Source organism: Hyperolius riggenbachi, chromosome 10 (assembly GCF_040937935.1).
Source record: "Hyperolius riggenbachi isolate aHypRig1 chromosome 10, aHypRig1.pri, whole genome shotgun sequence".
NCBI classification, from domain to species: Eukaryota; Metazoa; Chordata; class Amphibia; order Anura; family Hyperoliidae; genus Hyperolius; species Hyperolius riggenbachi.
Window position 1 is genome coordinate 78,688,609 of NC_090655.1, and position 14,301 is coordinate 78,702,909.

General features: G+C 43.5%; 1 protein-coding gene across 1 annotated transcript in view; it reads right to left on the minus strand.

Moving 5' to 3' along the window:
• WDR11 (WD repeat domain 11) overlaps positions 1–14,251 on the minus strand; it is a 158,566-nt gene extending 144,315 nt beyond the window's left edge. Inside the window, exon 1 of the mRNA XM_068258016.1 lies at positions 14,104–14,251. Coding sequence (XP_068114117.1) covers positions 14,104–14,189 — 86 coding nt within the window. The 5' untranslated portion in view covers positions 14,190–14,251. The remainder of the gene's footprint in view (positions 1–14,103) is intronic.
• Positions 14,252–14,301: the final 50 nt, after the last annotated feature.

Here is a 14,301-nt window from a genome sequence, read left to right on the forward strand (position 1 = left end):
TCCTTTCTGTTTTCCAGTACAACCAGAGTTAAAAAAAATGTGAGTTATCTATGCAAAAAAAAAAAAAAAAAAAAAAAAAAGTTTGTACACAGCTTATCAAATTCAGTCTGGTTTCCTGAAAAGTAAATAAAAGCTAAAAAGGCTAATATCTGTCACAGGAAAAAAAGTGAGATAACAAGGTTCAATGCAGGAAAGTTCAAAGTGTCATTACTTCTGTATCTTTGTCAGCTTAAAAGGCTGAGTAGGGATTCTAACCTGCAGCTGTGACCGTTTAATGCAATCTTAAATATAAAGTTTTAAAACTAAGAATAAAAGTCAGAGACCTTTCTGTACTATAAAGCTAGGCTCACAGTGGGACGTTGCGGAGCTGTGTTATAAAAATGTTATAACGCAGCTTACCACACTGCAAAAAAAAGTCTATGAGAAATTCACCGTGCGACGTTAGCATTGCATGGCAACGTGTTGCATTATGGTAACACACACACGTTACCAGGTACAGGAAAGCATACTTTTCAGTGACTGTATGCTTTACTGTACCTTCTAATGCAGCAGTAATGGAGCGTTAATCTGCGTTACCACTTTTTGGGTTGCGTTGTAATGTTGCAATGTAACTTTACAACACAACGTCCACTGTGAACCGAGACTTAATGTTCAATTTATTATCCATACTACACTTACAATTAATGAAATCATAAGTTTATTTGCACTTCCGGTTCAATTAATAGTATCGCATTACTCTTGGTCTTGATGTAAAAGTAACTGTTAAATAAAAAAAACAAAAAAACAAAAAAACCACCTCTTCATAAAGGGACAGGAGAAATGATAACGTTTATAGCCTTTTCTACCCAGCTCTGAAGCATTTTATCAAGGGGCACGGATGCCACAGTCTTGCTGCCACACAACACTGACTTAACTGTAACCATGGATTATGTAGCTTTCTCATAAATCAGGCAATCTTCCTAGACCAGGAGACACCATTTTTCATTGGTCTACATGTACCACATAAAAGCAGAACAAGGAAAGCCCCGGACATCTAATTCCAGCATTTCTGGGTGAATAAGTCTGGCAAAAAGACTAATAAACATAACACATAAATGCAGGCAAAGATCAGCACGGCAATATGACACAAGTCAAGCTGCAGATTGAAAGCTGGAGGGTGAAAGGAATATTACATTTCAGAATGAGATGGGTCCAGTGCACTTTATGGCCATGTTCTGCAAGCATGTCTATTGGATTTGTGCTGTTAATCTCTCCGCCTCCTGCATTACATACTGTACACGTATTACTCCTAAAGCAACCCACGCATGAAATGCTGTAAATGGACTTTCAGGTTAATTTGTGTTTGAAGACCATTCATATACGCTGGTGAGAAATTCATATTCGGCTTTAACTCCTTATGAAACCGATACAGTGTAAAAAATATAAACTGTATCGGAGGATATCCAGACAAGGCCGATATTTATATATAATGCAACCCAGTCAGGGTTACAGGGCAACCCAACCCTAATAATTTTATTATTATTATTATTATTATTATTATTAAGTTATAACTGCGTAGATCAGTGCTACATAAATTATGCCATTTTTCCCCATACATAACATACAAGTACAAAAACATCATGCAATCCAGCATTTCCCAAAAACATGAAGGGCGGAATTCACAAAGGCTTCACCTTAAAGGGAATCTGAAGTGAAAATGAACGTATGATATAATGATTTGTATGTGTAGTACTGCTAAGAAATAAAACATTAGCAGCACAGATATGAGTCTCATACTGTTTCCGGTACAGGAAGAGTTCAGAAACTTCAGTGATTTATGCAAAATAGCTTCTGTGAGCTCTGCGACTTTATAAAGTGTGGACAGCACTGTCTTTTGAAGCTCTTATCTCAACTGTATTTCTTCTTTGTTTATGGTTTTTCTGCAGAGAAAGGTTCAGAGAGTCGATAGCCTGCTCTGTGAAATCATTTAAAATGCTGAGTGTATTGTGGAAACTGCAATTATAAGAAAATGATGCAATGTTTAAAAAAAAAAAAAAAAAAAAAAAAAAAAAAAAGCTATATTTATGAAGATTAAAATATGACACTAATGTATATGACCGGTTCTGGTTACAGGACGACTTTGGCCTTAAGTAGTCATGCCTGCTTCCTTCTTCCAACGAGCCTGCCGGCGTAATGCCGCAAATTGTACGAAGCGGAAACTCCATGTCAAACAAGATACTGACTATAGCAAACTCTATGCAACAGTTTCATGATGATCTGGGAGCACGTGTGTCACTTACTGAAGACAGTGTCTCCATGTTAATTGAGGAACACAATAAGACTGTTACTGAGCTTGAACGCCATGATTCTGCTAATGAGGCTACTCAGCTGAAGATTGCTGACCTAGAGGACCGTAATCGCCGCTGTAATCTTAAATTCAGGGGTATCGATGAATCGATAAATAGTGCACAACTGAAGGGTTACTTGATAGAAATGGTCAGGTCAGCGGTACCTCAGTTTTCCAGCATTGAGTATACAATTGAACGGGCTCACAGACTGCCTAAGCCCGCTTTTCTACCTGAGAGGATTCCTAGAGACTCCATAGCATGCTTTCAATTTTACCATGTTAAAGATGCTTTTTCTTCTTTCATGCATCAGAATAAGCAACTTCCGGATCCATACAGCAACATCAAAGTCTTCACTGACTTGTCTCAGTTCACGTTACAACGACGCAGGTCCCTGGCTCCTCTAACAGCCTTTCTCAGAGAGCAACAGATGCAGTATAAGTGGGGATTCCCCACTAAACTTCTACTTTCCTGTGATGGCAAAGTCCACGTCATATCTACATTGAAGCAAGGAGTATCTCTTTTGAACTCACTAGGCCTACAAGTCACTCTCGCTCAATTGGAGAAATATCGTAAACAACCATTGAACAACGCTCCCCGCTCTTGGCGCTCTAACACGTAAAATGGCAGGGAAACGGTCCTTCACTGCTGCACCACTTTAACTGTTCTTTACCCAATTTGCGTTTAGTGATACGGGTATTACCCCCTCTCTCAGTGAGGTCCTGGTTAAGCCACTGAGAGTTTCTGGGCCTACTAGTCGTGGGACAGTTAGGAGTGATTGCCCGGAGATAATGTTGATTTTATGTCTGTTTTATATGTTTGTTTGGTTTAAGTAGCTATGTTCCTGCAATCTTAGTATATTTGAGCTTTTCTTCTCATTCCACAGGAGTCCTGTCTATTCAAAAAGATAATGAGCCACAAAGTGTAAATGCTATATTTATCGTTACAGTTTTCTCATGCCTAGACTGTTCAATATGATAACACATAATGTCCAGGGGTTAAATGAGCCAGTCAAACGTAGAAAAGCATTTCAACATTATCAGAGCCTGAAAGCCTCAATCTTATTTTTACAAGAGACGCATTTTGTTAACTCTAAAATACCCACTTTTTTGCACCGGTCACATAACAAGGCCTATTATGCCTCATTTACTAAAAAAGCTAGAGCAGTTGCCATAGTGTTTCATAATTCAGTCTCATTCACACTTATTGATTCCTTCATGGACCCGGAGGGCAGAATTTTAATTCTCAAAGGTATTCTGGAGGGTAAAGCTGTTACACTGATTAATTGTTATGCTCCCAATGCCTCTAAAACTACCTTTTTACAACTATTATCATCCCAACTGGATAGACTATCCTCAACACACTTGATAGTTGCAGGAGACCTCAATGCGGTAGCTAATCCACTTCTGGATAGATCGGTTCAATCTCCTTTTGCGCAAACCTTCCCGAGAAAACTCACTAGCTTCCTCTCTAGAGCTAAAGTTATAGACATATGGAGAGCCCATAACATCGGATGTAGGCAATATACCTTTTTCTCTCACCCTCGTCAATCCTATGCCCGCTTAGACTACATTTACTTGTCCCCAATACTTGCCTCCAACTCTTCCTCCTCAGATATCATTACTTGTGGTTGGTCTGACCATCATATGGTTCAGTCCTCCTTGACTGGTCTTGGCATACCCTTCAATCCCGGCAACTGGAGACTCAACGACTCTCTTTTGGCTGAGGATTCAGATAGACAATCTGTGATGGGAGAGTTGGAGGAATATTTCTTGTTTAACAATGAGGATAACACCTCCCCTATTCTAAGGTGGGAAGCACATAAGCCAGTTCTGAGAAGTATCTTTATGACAAAAGCTGCACGAGCAAAGAAACTAAAATCACAAAGAATTCAGACATTAACAGCCGAGCTAGACTTACTATATAAACGACATTATGGAACAACAACTAGGGAAATTTTACATTAAATTAACCTGAAGAGAACCGAATTGAACTCTATACTAGATAACTCTCATGCCAAAGCGTTGAAGTTCTACAAAGCAAAGTTCCTCCTACGAGGCAATAACCCCTCTACTCAGTTTGCACATAAATTAAATCAATATTATAAACCCCCACATGTTTTTAAATTAAAAAATCCTGGAGGCGGAGAGGAGGTACTACCTCCTAAAGTCTTAAAAATATTTGAGGAATATTATAAAAATCTGTTGGGAACCGAAATATCATCCAATATTACAGAACTTAAAGCATGGTTGGACACCTTACAGTTGCCCTCCCTCTCACCAGATCAGCTGCATGCTCTTAATGCCCCGATCACCCCCATGGAAGTATTAGTTTCAATTAAGTCGCTTAGATCCTCTACTGCCCCGGGCCCAGACGGGTTTTCTCCTTTATATTATAAAAAATTTGCTGACACACTATTGCACCCTCTGACATCTATGTTTAATGCTGTTCTCCGTGGTGAAAAACTCCCTTCTGAAATGCTATTGGCCAATATGACCCTGCTTCCTAAACCGGATACAGATCACTCTAACCCCGGCAGGATTCAGACCTATATCTATCCTTAACAATGATATCAAACTCTTTGCTAAAATCCTAGCATCTAGATTAGGCTCTATGGTGCGTGATCTTGTCGCTCCTACTCAAACTGGATTTATCCCAGGCAGGCAAGGCTCTGATAATGTTAGATTAGCTGTTAACATTTTACAGGATGCTGAACTTAAAAACTCAAGGTTTATGATGTTGGGTTTAGATATTAGTAACGCATTCGATTCAGTGGGTTGGCAGTATTTGACCACTGCTTTGGAAAGCTTTGGCCTAAATGGCCCTATAATTACAGCAGTTTCAGCATTGTATTACTCCCCATCTACAGTGATCCGCATCCCTGGTGCATCATCTGCTCCTGTTCAACTCAAACGTGGGACCCGTCAGGGTTGCCCTCTCTCCCCATTGCTATTCGCTCTCGCTCTAGAGCCTCTGGCGATTAGACGACATCCTGACATCCATGGTTACGGAATTGACAATATTAAATTAACCTTGTATGCTGACGATGCTCTCCTGTTCTTGACTAGACTTATAACAACCATGCCCAATTTGTTCCAAATACTGGATAAGTTCGCAAAATTTTCAGGCCTTAAGGTAAATCCTTCTTAATCCACAGCCCTCCCGATTAATCTCTATCCACATACAATTAAATGGTTAGACTCTACTTACGGGTTCAAATGGAGTAAAACTAAATTTAAATATTTAGGAGTTTTTGTCACACCCGGCTACGGGGACCTGTACAGTACTAACTTCTCACATGCAGTTAATAATATTACTCAACTCTTGAAAACATGGTCCTCATTTAAGGTTTCATGGCTAGGTAGATGTGTGGCATGTAAAATGATCATTCTCCCCAAGCTGTTATATTTGTTCCGCATGCTCCCAATAACTATATCTAAAAAATCTTTATCTAGCATACAGTCACAGATTAATACGTTTATCTGGGATGGCAAACCAGCTAGAATTCGAGCACAAGTCCTGTACAGACCCCCTTTACAGGGTGGTATTGGTTTACCCAGCCTATGGCATTATTACTTGGCTTCTAAACTTAGTCAAATCTTAGATTGGAGAATAAATTCTAACCCCCCCACCTGGTATCAATTTGAATCTACCACAGTCTTCACATTTTACTTATCTACATTGGTCACGGTTGTATCTAAAAGAGACATATCAACTCTCGCTGGCAGGAACAGGATTGTATCGTCACTGACTAAACTATGTATCTCAATTGCCACTTCATATAAGCTTATGACCCTTCCCTCCTCCAGGATCTCCATTTTTGATAATTCTCGTTTTATTCCGGCTTTTAGGAACCCACAACTGTTTTCCTGGTGGAGGGATAAAGGCCTTTTTACTGCTAATAAATTCTGGATTAGTGATGTTCCAATTACATTTAACATGCTCAGATTTAGTCAAGACGCTCCCCCGGAGGAGGTATTCCGCTTTTGTCAAATAAAACATTACTTCTCCTCCATTTTTCCTTCACCCCCAGAGTTTGAACCTTCAATGTTTGAGTCACTCTATTTTGGATTTTCATGACAAAAAGGATTAATTTCATCCCTATATGCCCAGTTGTTAGGTTGCGATAGTGAGAATAAATTGATATATATGAGAGCCTGGGAGCGCGACTTAGGAACTCAATTTGATCTAACAGATTGGTCTTATATCCAAACCGCTGTCTCTGGTGTAGTCAAATCTAATATGGTTAAAGACACGGCGCTCAAGATCTTGTTTCGCTGGTATTACACTCCGGCTAAAATTCATATAATATATCCCTCGGTCCCATCGACTTGCTTTAGAGGGTGTGGAATGGAGGGAACGATATTGCATGTCTTTTGGGACTGCCCCAGAGCTCAGCGGTTCTGGGACTCATGGAAAACCATGATTCGGGAGGTGTTTGGCTTTCCGGTTTCGCTATCCGCCTCCCAGGCCCTGTTATATACCTTCAATGATGATGTGCCAGGTAGATTTAGGCCTTTATATAGATATATGCTACTAGCCGCTCAGTGGTCTATAGCCTTCAAATGGAAATCCACAGATCTAGAGTTATCACTAGTTACCCAACGTCTAGACCTAATGATGATAATGGATCGGGTATATTTTTATAGTATTGAGAATATGACAAGATTTGATCTCATTTGGGAACCCTGGAAAACATATAGGAGTTCTTAACCTCCCTTGGACATATGTATTCATTTATTATAGAATGATATACAGGATTGGAATTATTCAGGACTCCGGTAACCAGATACCATATGCATAAATGTATCTCGATAGCTTGTTCTTTCCTTTTTTTGTTTTCTGTCTCTTGTTTTTATGTATTTTTTTTCTTTAGTTCTATGTACGTATCAGAGGGAGCAATATAATCATACATTAAGGGCGGATAGGACGGACTGACCCCTGGGATCTCAGAAGGAGGTACTAGATACCCCATTTCCCGGGCCGGACAGCCCAACTATCCCAGCTATGTCCTTCATATGCTTCCCCTTATTTTCTTGATGTTTAGTTGGTATGTTAATACCTTGTGTTTTATTTGTTCTGCTTTCAAAAGCTTTGTACATCTGTTGATCTGCTCAATAAAGCTGTTTAATACAAAAAAAAAAAAAAAAAAAATTGTACGAAGCGGTAAGCAGAACTGACGACTTCAGGCCAAAGTGGTCCTGTAACCAGAGTCGGGACCAGGGAACCTTGCGGCCTATGGTGGGCTGGAGGATGCCCCAAGTAAGTATAAATTCTGTTTTTATCACCTGCTCAGGGTCCCTTTAATAAGGGAAGGTGCAAGTTGTTTAATCACTTAAGCCTATCTGGACGAACATTCTCGTCCAGATAGGCTGCGCAGACTCCCGCTGCCCGTTAGCCCAGCGATCAATGAATGGCATTATAGATCCCATTCATTGATCAAAGTCCGCCGCAGAAAAACAGACAGCTTCTTATCAGAGGCTGCAGTTTTTCTAAGTAAAAAAAAAAAAAAAAAGTTTCCAGTCTTCATTCTTGTTCCTGGGAGCGAGATAGATCACTCCCAGGACTTTGACTGTGGCCAACTTGTGGCCAAATAGTAAAACTACTCCCACATCCATTTTTCATTAAATAAATACATTTTTTTTAACATTAAAAATTAGCTGTTTACCTTCCACACCAAAAATTACACAAATACAATTTTTAATAAAAAAAAAAAAAAAAAAAAAAAAAAAAAAAAAGGTACTTATCCGTTAGCCGGGCGCATCCTTTAGGTGGCGACAAAACTCCACCAGAGTTACATCTTTCCCTACTATCCATGTCGGCCTGGAGGAGGAATAGTAATTAGCGCCACCTGCCGGATGCGCCCGGCTAACGGATAAGTACCACAAAAAAAAATTACAACAAAAAACAAACAAACACAGAAATAGTTACCTAAGGGTCTGAACTTCTTAAATATGCATGTCAAAGGAGTATATTAACCACCCTGGAATTCAATTTCCCCAGGATTTCCGTGCAAAAAAGTGTTTCAATTAATTTCCAACCATTTTTTTTTTTTTTTTTTTTGCAATTAATTTTTTTATTGAATGCAATACAGGTTATTGTACTGAATGCAATAAAAAAAAAAAAAATAAATAAAAAAAAAAAAAAAAGTGTTTGCTGCAAGATGTTGATGACGCTGTGTGACCCTGGTGTCATCAACGCCGATCGGTGGGGGACATGTCATCACCGAGGGAGAAGCAAAATCTGCCAAGGGACATGGAAGAAGGCACTGGGTAAGCAGTCAGAGGTACGCGACGAGGGATCAGCCCGCCAATGGTGAGTATAAGACCCAGATGTGTAGCCAGGTATATAGGTAGCCAGATGTGTAGCCAGGTATATAGGTAGCCAGATGTAAGGGTAGTCAGGTGTATAGCCAGATGTATAGGGAGCCAGATGTAAGGGTAGTCAGGTGTGTAGCCAGTTATAGGTAGTCAGATGTGTAGCCAGTTATTGGTAGCCAGGTGTGTAGCCAGATGTGTAGCCAGTTATAGATAGCCAGATGTGTCATCATCCCCCCTCCCGATTCCCTGCTCCCCGTCTAAAGCCCCTCTATGGGGGACTCCGCTATGCGGTGGGGTCCCTTTCTATATGGGAGTTGTCCCCCTTCTGTGGGGGCCAGTAGCCGGGCTGGGGCTCCCCCTCTATGCGGTGGGCGGAGGGGGGGCCCTTCTGTACGGGCTGGTGGCCGGGCGGGGGGTCCCCCTCTATGCGGTGGGTGGGTCCCCTTCTATGCGGGCGGGCTGTGGGTGGCCTCTCTCCCTCCCTCGTACCATCTCCTCTCCCTCCCGATCCCTCTTCTTCAAACACCCCCCCCCCCCCCCCCTTGAGGTCTACTCACCCAACGGCTCTCTCCAGCGGCGGCAGCAGCACTTCCTCCTCCATCGCCGAAGTCCCGGTCTATGTAGTTACAGTACGAGGCTTGGTGACATCACCAAGCCTCGTACTGTACCTACACAGAGAACGAGACTTACGGCGATAGAGGAGGTAGTGCTGCTGCCGCCGCTGGCCAGAGCCCTCGGGTGAGTAGACCTCAAAGGGCTTCAGATCGGGGGGGTTTGAAGAAGAGGGGATCGGGAGGGAGGAGATGGTACGAGGGAGGGAGAGAGGCCACCCACAGCCTGCCCACATAGAAGGGGACTACCCCCGTAGAGGGGGAGCCCCCGCCCGGCCACCAGCCCGTACAGAAGGGACCCCCCCGCCCACCACATAGAGGGGGAGCCCCCGTCCGGCCATCAGCCCGTACAGAAAGGGACCCCCCGCCCACCGCATAGAGGGGGAGCCCCCGCCAGCCCTGCAGAACTCTGCCCCGCTGATCCGGTGGCTGGATGCTAGTTCTGCACGCTGGAGGTAGCACAGATCGCTACCCGCAGCGTGCAGTCAGGCATCCAGCCATCCTGGGGAATCCCTCTGATGAGGGAAAAGTGAAGCCGGCGGGGCAGACAAACAGGAAATCTCCCTTGCAGTATTGACTAGCTCAGCTCGTCAATACCGCTTTCAGCATGTTTCTGCTGGACGAGCCAGGCTCGTCAATACCGCTAGGAAGGCTACTATAATTCTTTAAATGATGGGCTTGTAAATAATGATTGACGCAAATTGTAAAAATGCACCTTTATTTCCAAATAAAATATCGGCGCCATACATTGTGATAGGGACATAATTTAAAGAGACTCTAATAAATTGTTCAGCCTTATTTCTTCTATCCTATAAGTTCCTATACCTGTTCTAATATGGTCTGGATTACTGCAGCCTTTTCTAGTTGCACAGTCACTGTAATATTTGCATCATATAATCTAATCTTCTTTCCTTTGTCGGCTTTGTCAGCTCAGGCAGGAATGTGCTACTATGCTGTGATAGGGAGAAGCTATGCACACACCCTCCACGCCCCCTGCAGGCTGTGTGCTGTGTGTTGTTGCTGTATGAGTCACAGACAGAGCTTCTCTAAACCTGTCACATTCTAGTTAGCAGCCATGTTTTTTGTTTGTAAACACTGCCTAAAACTGGCAATTACAAGCCAGGATCGCAGCAGGTAGTGGCAGAAACAGCAAAGAGGGGCCCAGGAGAACATAATGAATAGAATGGTATGCTTTTTATTGTAAGAATTTTAGAGTACAGATTCTCTTTAAATGGTGTAATAATGGGCAAATAAAATACATGGTTTTAATTACCGTAGCATGTATTCATTTCAAACTATAATGGCCAAAAACTGAGAAATAATGATTTTTTTTCCATTTCTTTCTTAATATTCCTGGTAAAATGGATTTAGAATAAATTCTTAGCAAAATGTATCACCCAAAGAAAGCCTAATTGGTGGCGGAAAAAAGATATAGATCAATTCATTGTGATGAGTAGTGAGTGATACAGTTATTGACAAATGAATGGAAGGTGAAAGTTGCTCAGATGCAAAAAATAAACAACCCTGTGGGCTTAAAGAGAATCTGTATTGTTAAAATCGCACAAAAGTAAACATACCAGTGCGTTAGGGGACATCTCCTATTACCCTCTGTCACAATTTCGCCGCTCCTCGCCGCATTAAAAGTGGTTAAAAACAGTTTTAAAAAGTTTGTTTATAAACAAACAAAATGGCCACCAAAACAGGAAGTAGGTTGATGTACAGTATGTCCACACATAGAAAATACATTCATACACAAGCAGGCTGTATACACCCTTCCTTTTGAATCTCAAGAGATCATTTGTGTGTTTCTTTCCCCCTGCAGCTATCTTCCACTGAAGTGCCAGGCTGTTTCTTCCTGCAGAGTGCAGACAGCTCTGCCTGTATGTAATTCCTCAGTATGTGAAAGCCCAGCCAGCCAGCTCAGAGGAGGATTTATCCAGCTTGTAAAAGATAATAGAGCAGAGAGAAGCTGCACTAATCTAAATAACACACAGCAGTGTGCAGAGAGGGGCCTGGAGTGGGGAGATGCATCACAGAACCACAACACTGAAGAACTTGGCAGCCTTCCAGACACAGGCTGACAAGTCTGACAAGAGAGAGATAAGTTGATTTATTACAGAGATGGTGATAGTAGAACGTGCTGCAGTAAGCCAGAACACATTAGAATAGCTTTTGGAACTTGTAGGATGATAAAAAACAGGATGCAATTTTTGTTATGGAGTCTCTTTAAGTGGTTTTGAAAAAAGAAAAAAAGAAAAAAAAAAACTACTTTCCTGAAGCTTCCTCCAGCCCGTGACAGCCTATGTGTCCCTCAGCGCAACCCCCCTCCCTGCTGGTGGCCCGGGGTCCCCTCTGTTGCAGATGCCGACCTCGCCAGGCTGCCAGGGGCTGGAGGAAGCTCTATGCAAGTAGATCTTAAATACCTTGCAATTTCCCTTTAACCATTTAATGACAAACATACGTATTAAAACGTCATGCTTTCGCCTATTAATGGAAACATGACGTTTTAATACGTCGCGCGGTCCCGCCGCCGCTCCGCACGTGTTCGTGCCGCTACCGCCGCCGTTTCCGCCGGGTTCCCATGCTGCGTGATTGGGGAAGAGGACCGAGGGTGAGATAGCAGAGCGCAGGGGGAACTTAGGGGGGGGATCTGGATAGCAACAGAGGCTGGGCTGTATAGGCAGACCAAGCCTCTGGATGTGGATAGCATTGTCAGAACCCCACCTCGGGTTCTCTTTAAAGCACACCAAAGCACCACCAGCTTTTAATGTAGAAACATCAGGTGCTGTGATAAAACTCTCCATATTAGCCAACTACTCATGTCAGGTGTGTGATTCAGACACTACTGCAGAAAGAAGGATCAGCCAGGAAATTCTTTAAAGAAACCCTGAATTCTTAATATTTTTTTTTAAAGAAACCCTGCGACTGGTGGCGCCGTAGTATGGCAGCCTCAGCTCTTGGCTTTCAGACATTATCCCCCCATCCTTTCAGAACCTGTATGAGCCAAAACCAATTCCGGGTACTTGGCGAAAAAGGATTCTGAAGTGACCTACAAAAGAATCGTTAGAGGCTCACCTATGGAGAGGGGAGACTCTAAATCCCATAGAGCCTTCCAGGACCTCTCCGTGTTCCCCCATTGACCATCCCACCCACCCCTTTCCTGTTTAAATCAGCTGCCTTCGGACGCATTTGCGTCTCTGAGTGTTTCCGAAGATGGGCACATCAATACTGTGCATGCGTGAGTCTGAACTTGCGCAGTACAAATCCACTCTCCTTTTGAGGTTCTCTGAGGTGCAATTACTTCTGAAGGCAGCCCAAGGAAGGTTGAAGGTGTACTCGACTTTTACCATGGCACACAGACAAGACAAGGAACATTTATATTGCGCTTTTCTCCTGGCGGACTTAAAGCGCTAGAGCTACAGCCACTAGGGTGCGCTCAGTAGGCAATAGCAGTGTTAGAAGCCTTGCCCAAGGTCTCCTCACTGATTAGGTGCTGGCTTACTGAACAGGCAGAGCAGATATTCTAACCCTGCTATCCTGAGTCAGAGCCCTTAAAAGGAGTCATCAAGAAATATTCCCTACCAACTCCGATCTACTTACCAGGGGCTTCCTCCAGCCCCTTTCAGCTGACATGTCCCACGCCGCAGCTCTGCTCTCAGCTGCTGGCCCGGGGTCCCCGCACGGTGTCTCGCCAGGCGTCCTCTACTGCACCAGCGCAAGCACCGCTGTCAATCAAGTCCTGTGCAGCACACCGCAGACAACGTGGACTTAATTGACAGCGTCGCTCGCACCTCTGCACCGGAAGGGACCCCAGGCTGAAGGCTGAGAGCAGAGGTGCGGCGTGGGACATGTCAGCGGCAAGGGGCTGGAGGAAGCCCCAGGTAAGTGGAGTAATCTGTTAGGTCCCACGGCACAGTTCTGCTCTGCGCTAGGCCTCCGCTCTCCCCTCAATAAGATCACGACCTGCACACAGTGGCACACATCTCATGATTGTGCAGCTTATAGAAAACTGAAGTGTGAAAATGCAGACCGCTCCCGATGATGAGAGCATGATCGTACGAGGCATGCAGCACTACCGCGCAGAAGATCCTGACCCAGCTATGGGTCGCAATCTTAGGGAGGTGAGAGCGGAGGTCTGGCACAGAATACAACTGCGGTGTGAGACCTAACAGACTTCTAGGGGCTGGAAGAAGCTCAAGGTGAGGGAAACTTTTATTTTTCAGATTACCTCATGTATCCTTTAACCAGTACACTATCCAGTCCAGACATAGACAGGGCAGGCTTAATTGGATTCACAGCATTTCCTTCTCCATACTTGCGTATCTCTTTTTTTTTTTCTTCTTTAATTGGTCACTTCAGGGTTGCTTTCTAATAAAATATAAAAATGGTACCCTTGATATCCCTCCTACTACAGTGTTCAGTAAAAAATGACTTAAACCCCAGTGCATGAGGTCACTTAATTTCAGAGGTATGCTATTTCAGAGGAGAGCATGCAACTGGAGATTGTCAGACAATCCCAGGCTAATATTACAGCAAGGCTGTGCTACTAAAAGTAAAATAAAAGGGGAAGGGGGGGGGGGGGGGGGGGAGGAATTAGGGAAACATGCCATGAGACATTTGTGCATGGTGTTGGGTTTGCAGGATGTTTCTTATAAACACAGTTTCAGGATTGCTGGAATTAATTCTGTTAACTGTAACATAAATGAGGATATCTTTCAATGAAGCCCACTTGGCCACTGGCCAGCAACTGGATTCCCTGTCATCCTTGTCTCCAGCGCTGAGGAAGTGGTACAGCAGGGACCCTAAACTTCCGTGACCCTTGACCTCTGCCCCCTCTGCGGAACTCACCAGTCTAGCGCCCCCTTGTTGTGCTGTGTGAGCGTCCCGGTCAGAGTCCGAGTGGACAGCTTTATATTCACGGTAAACGGAATCATTGCCAGGCTGTGTGCCAGCGCTCCATGTAATGTATACCAGCAGCCACTTCCTTGCCCGTGTCTGGATAGCAGGAAGATATACTTCCGGGTAGAGTGACGTCTGGCAGAGTGA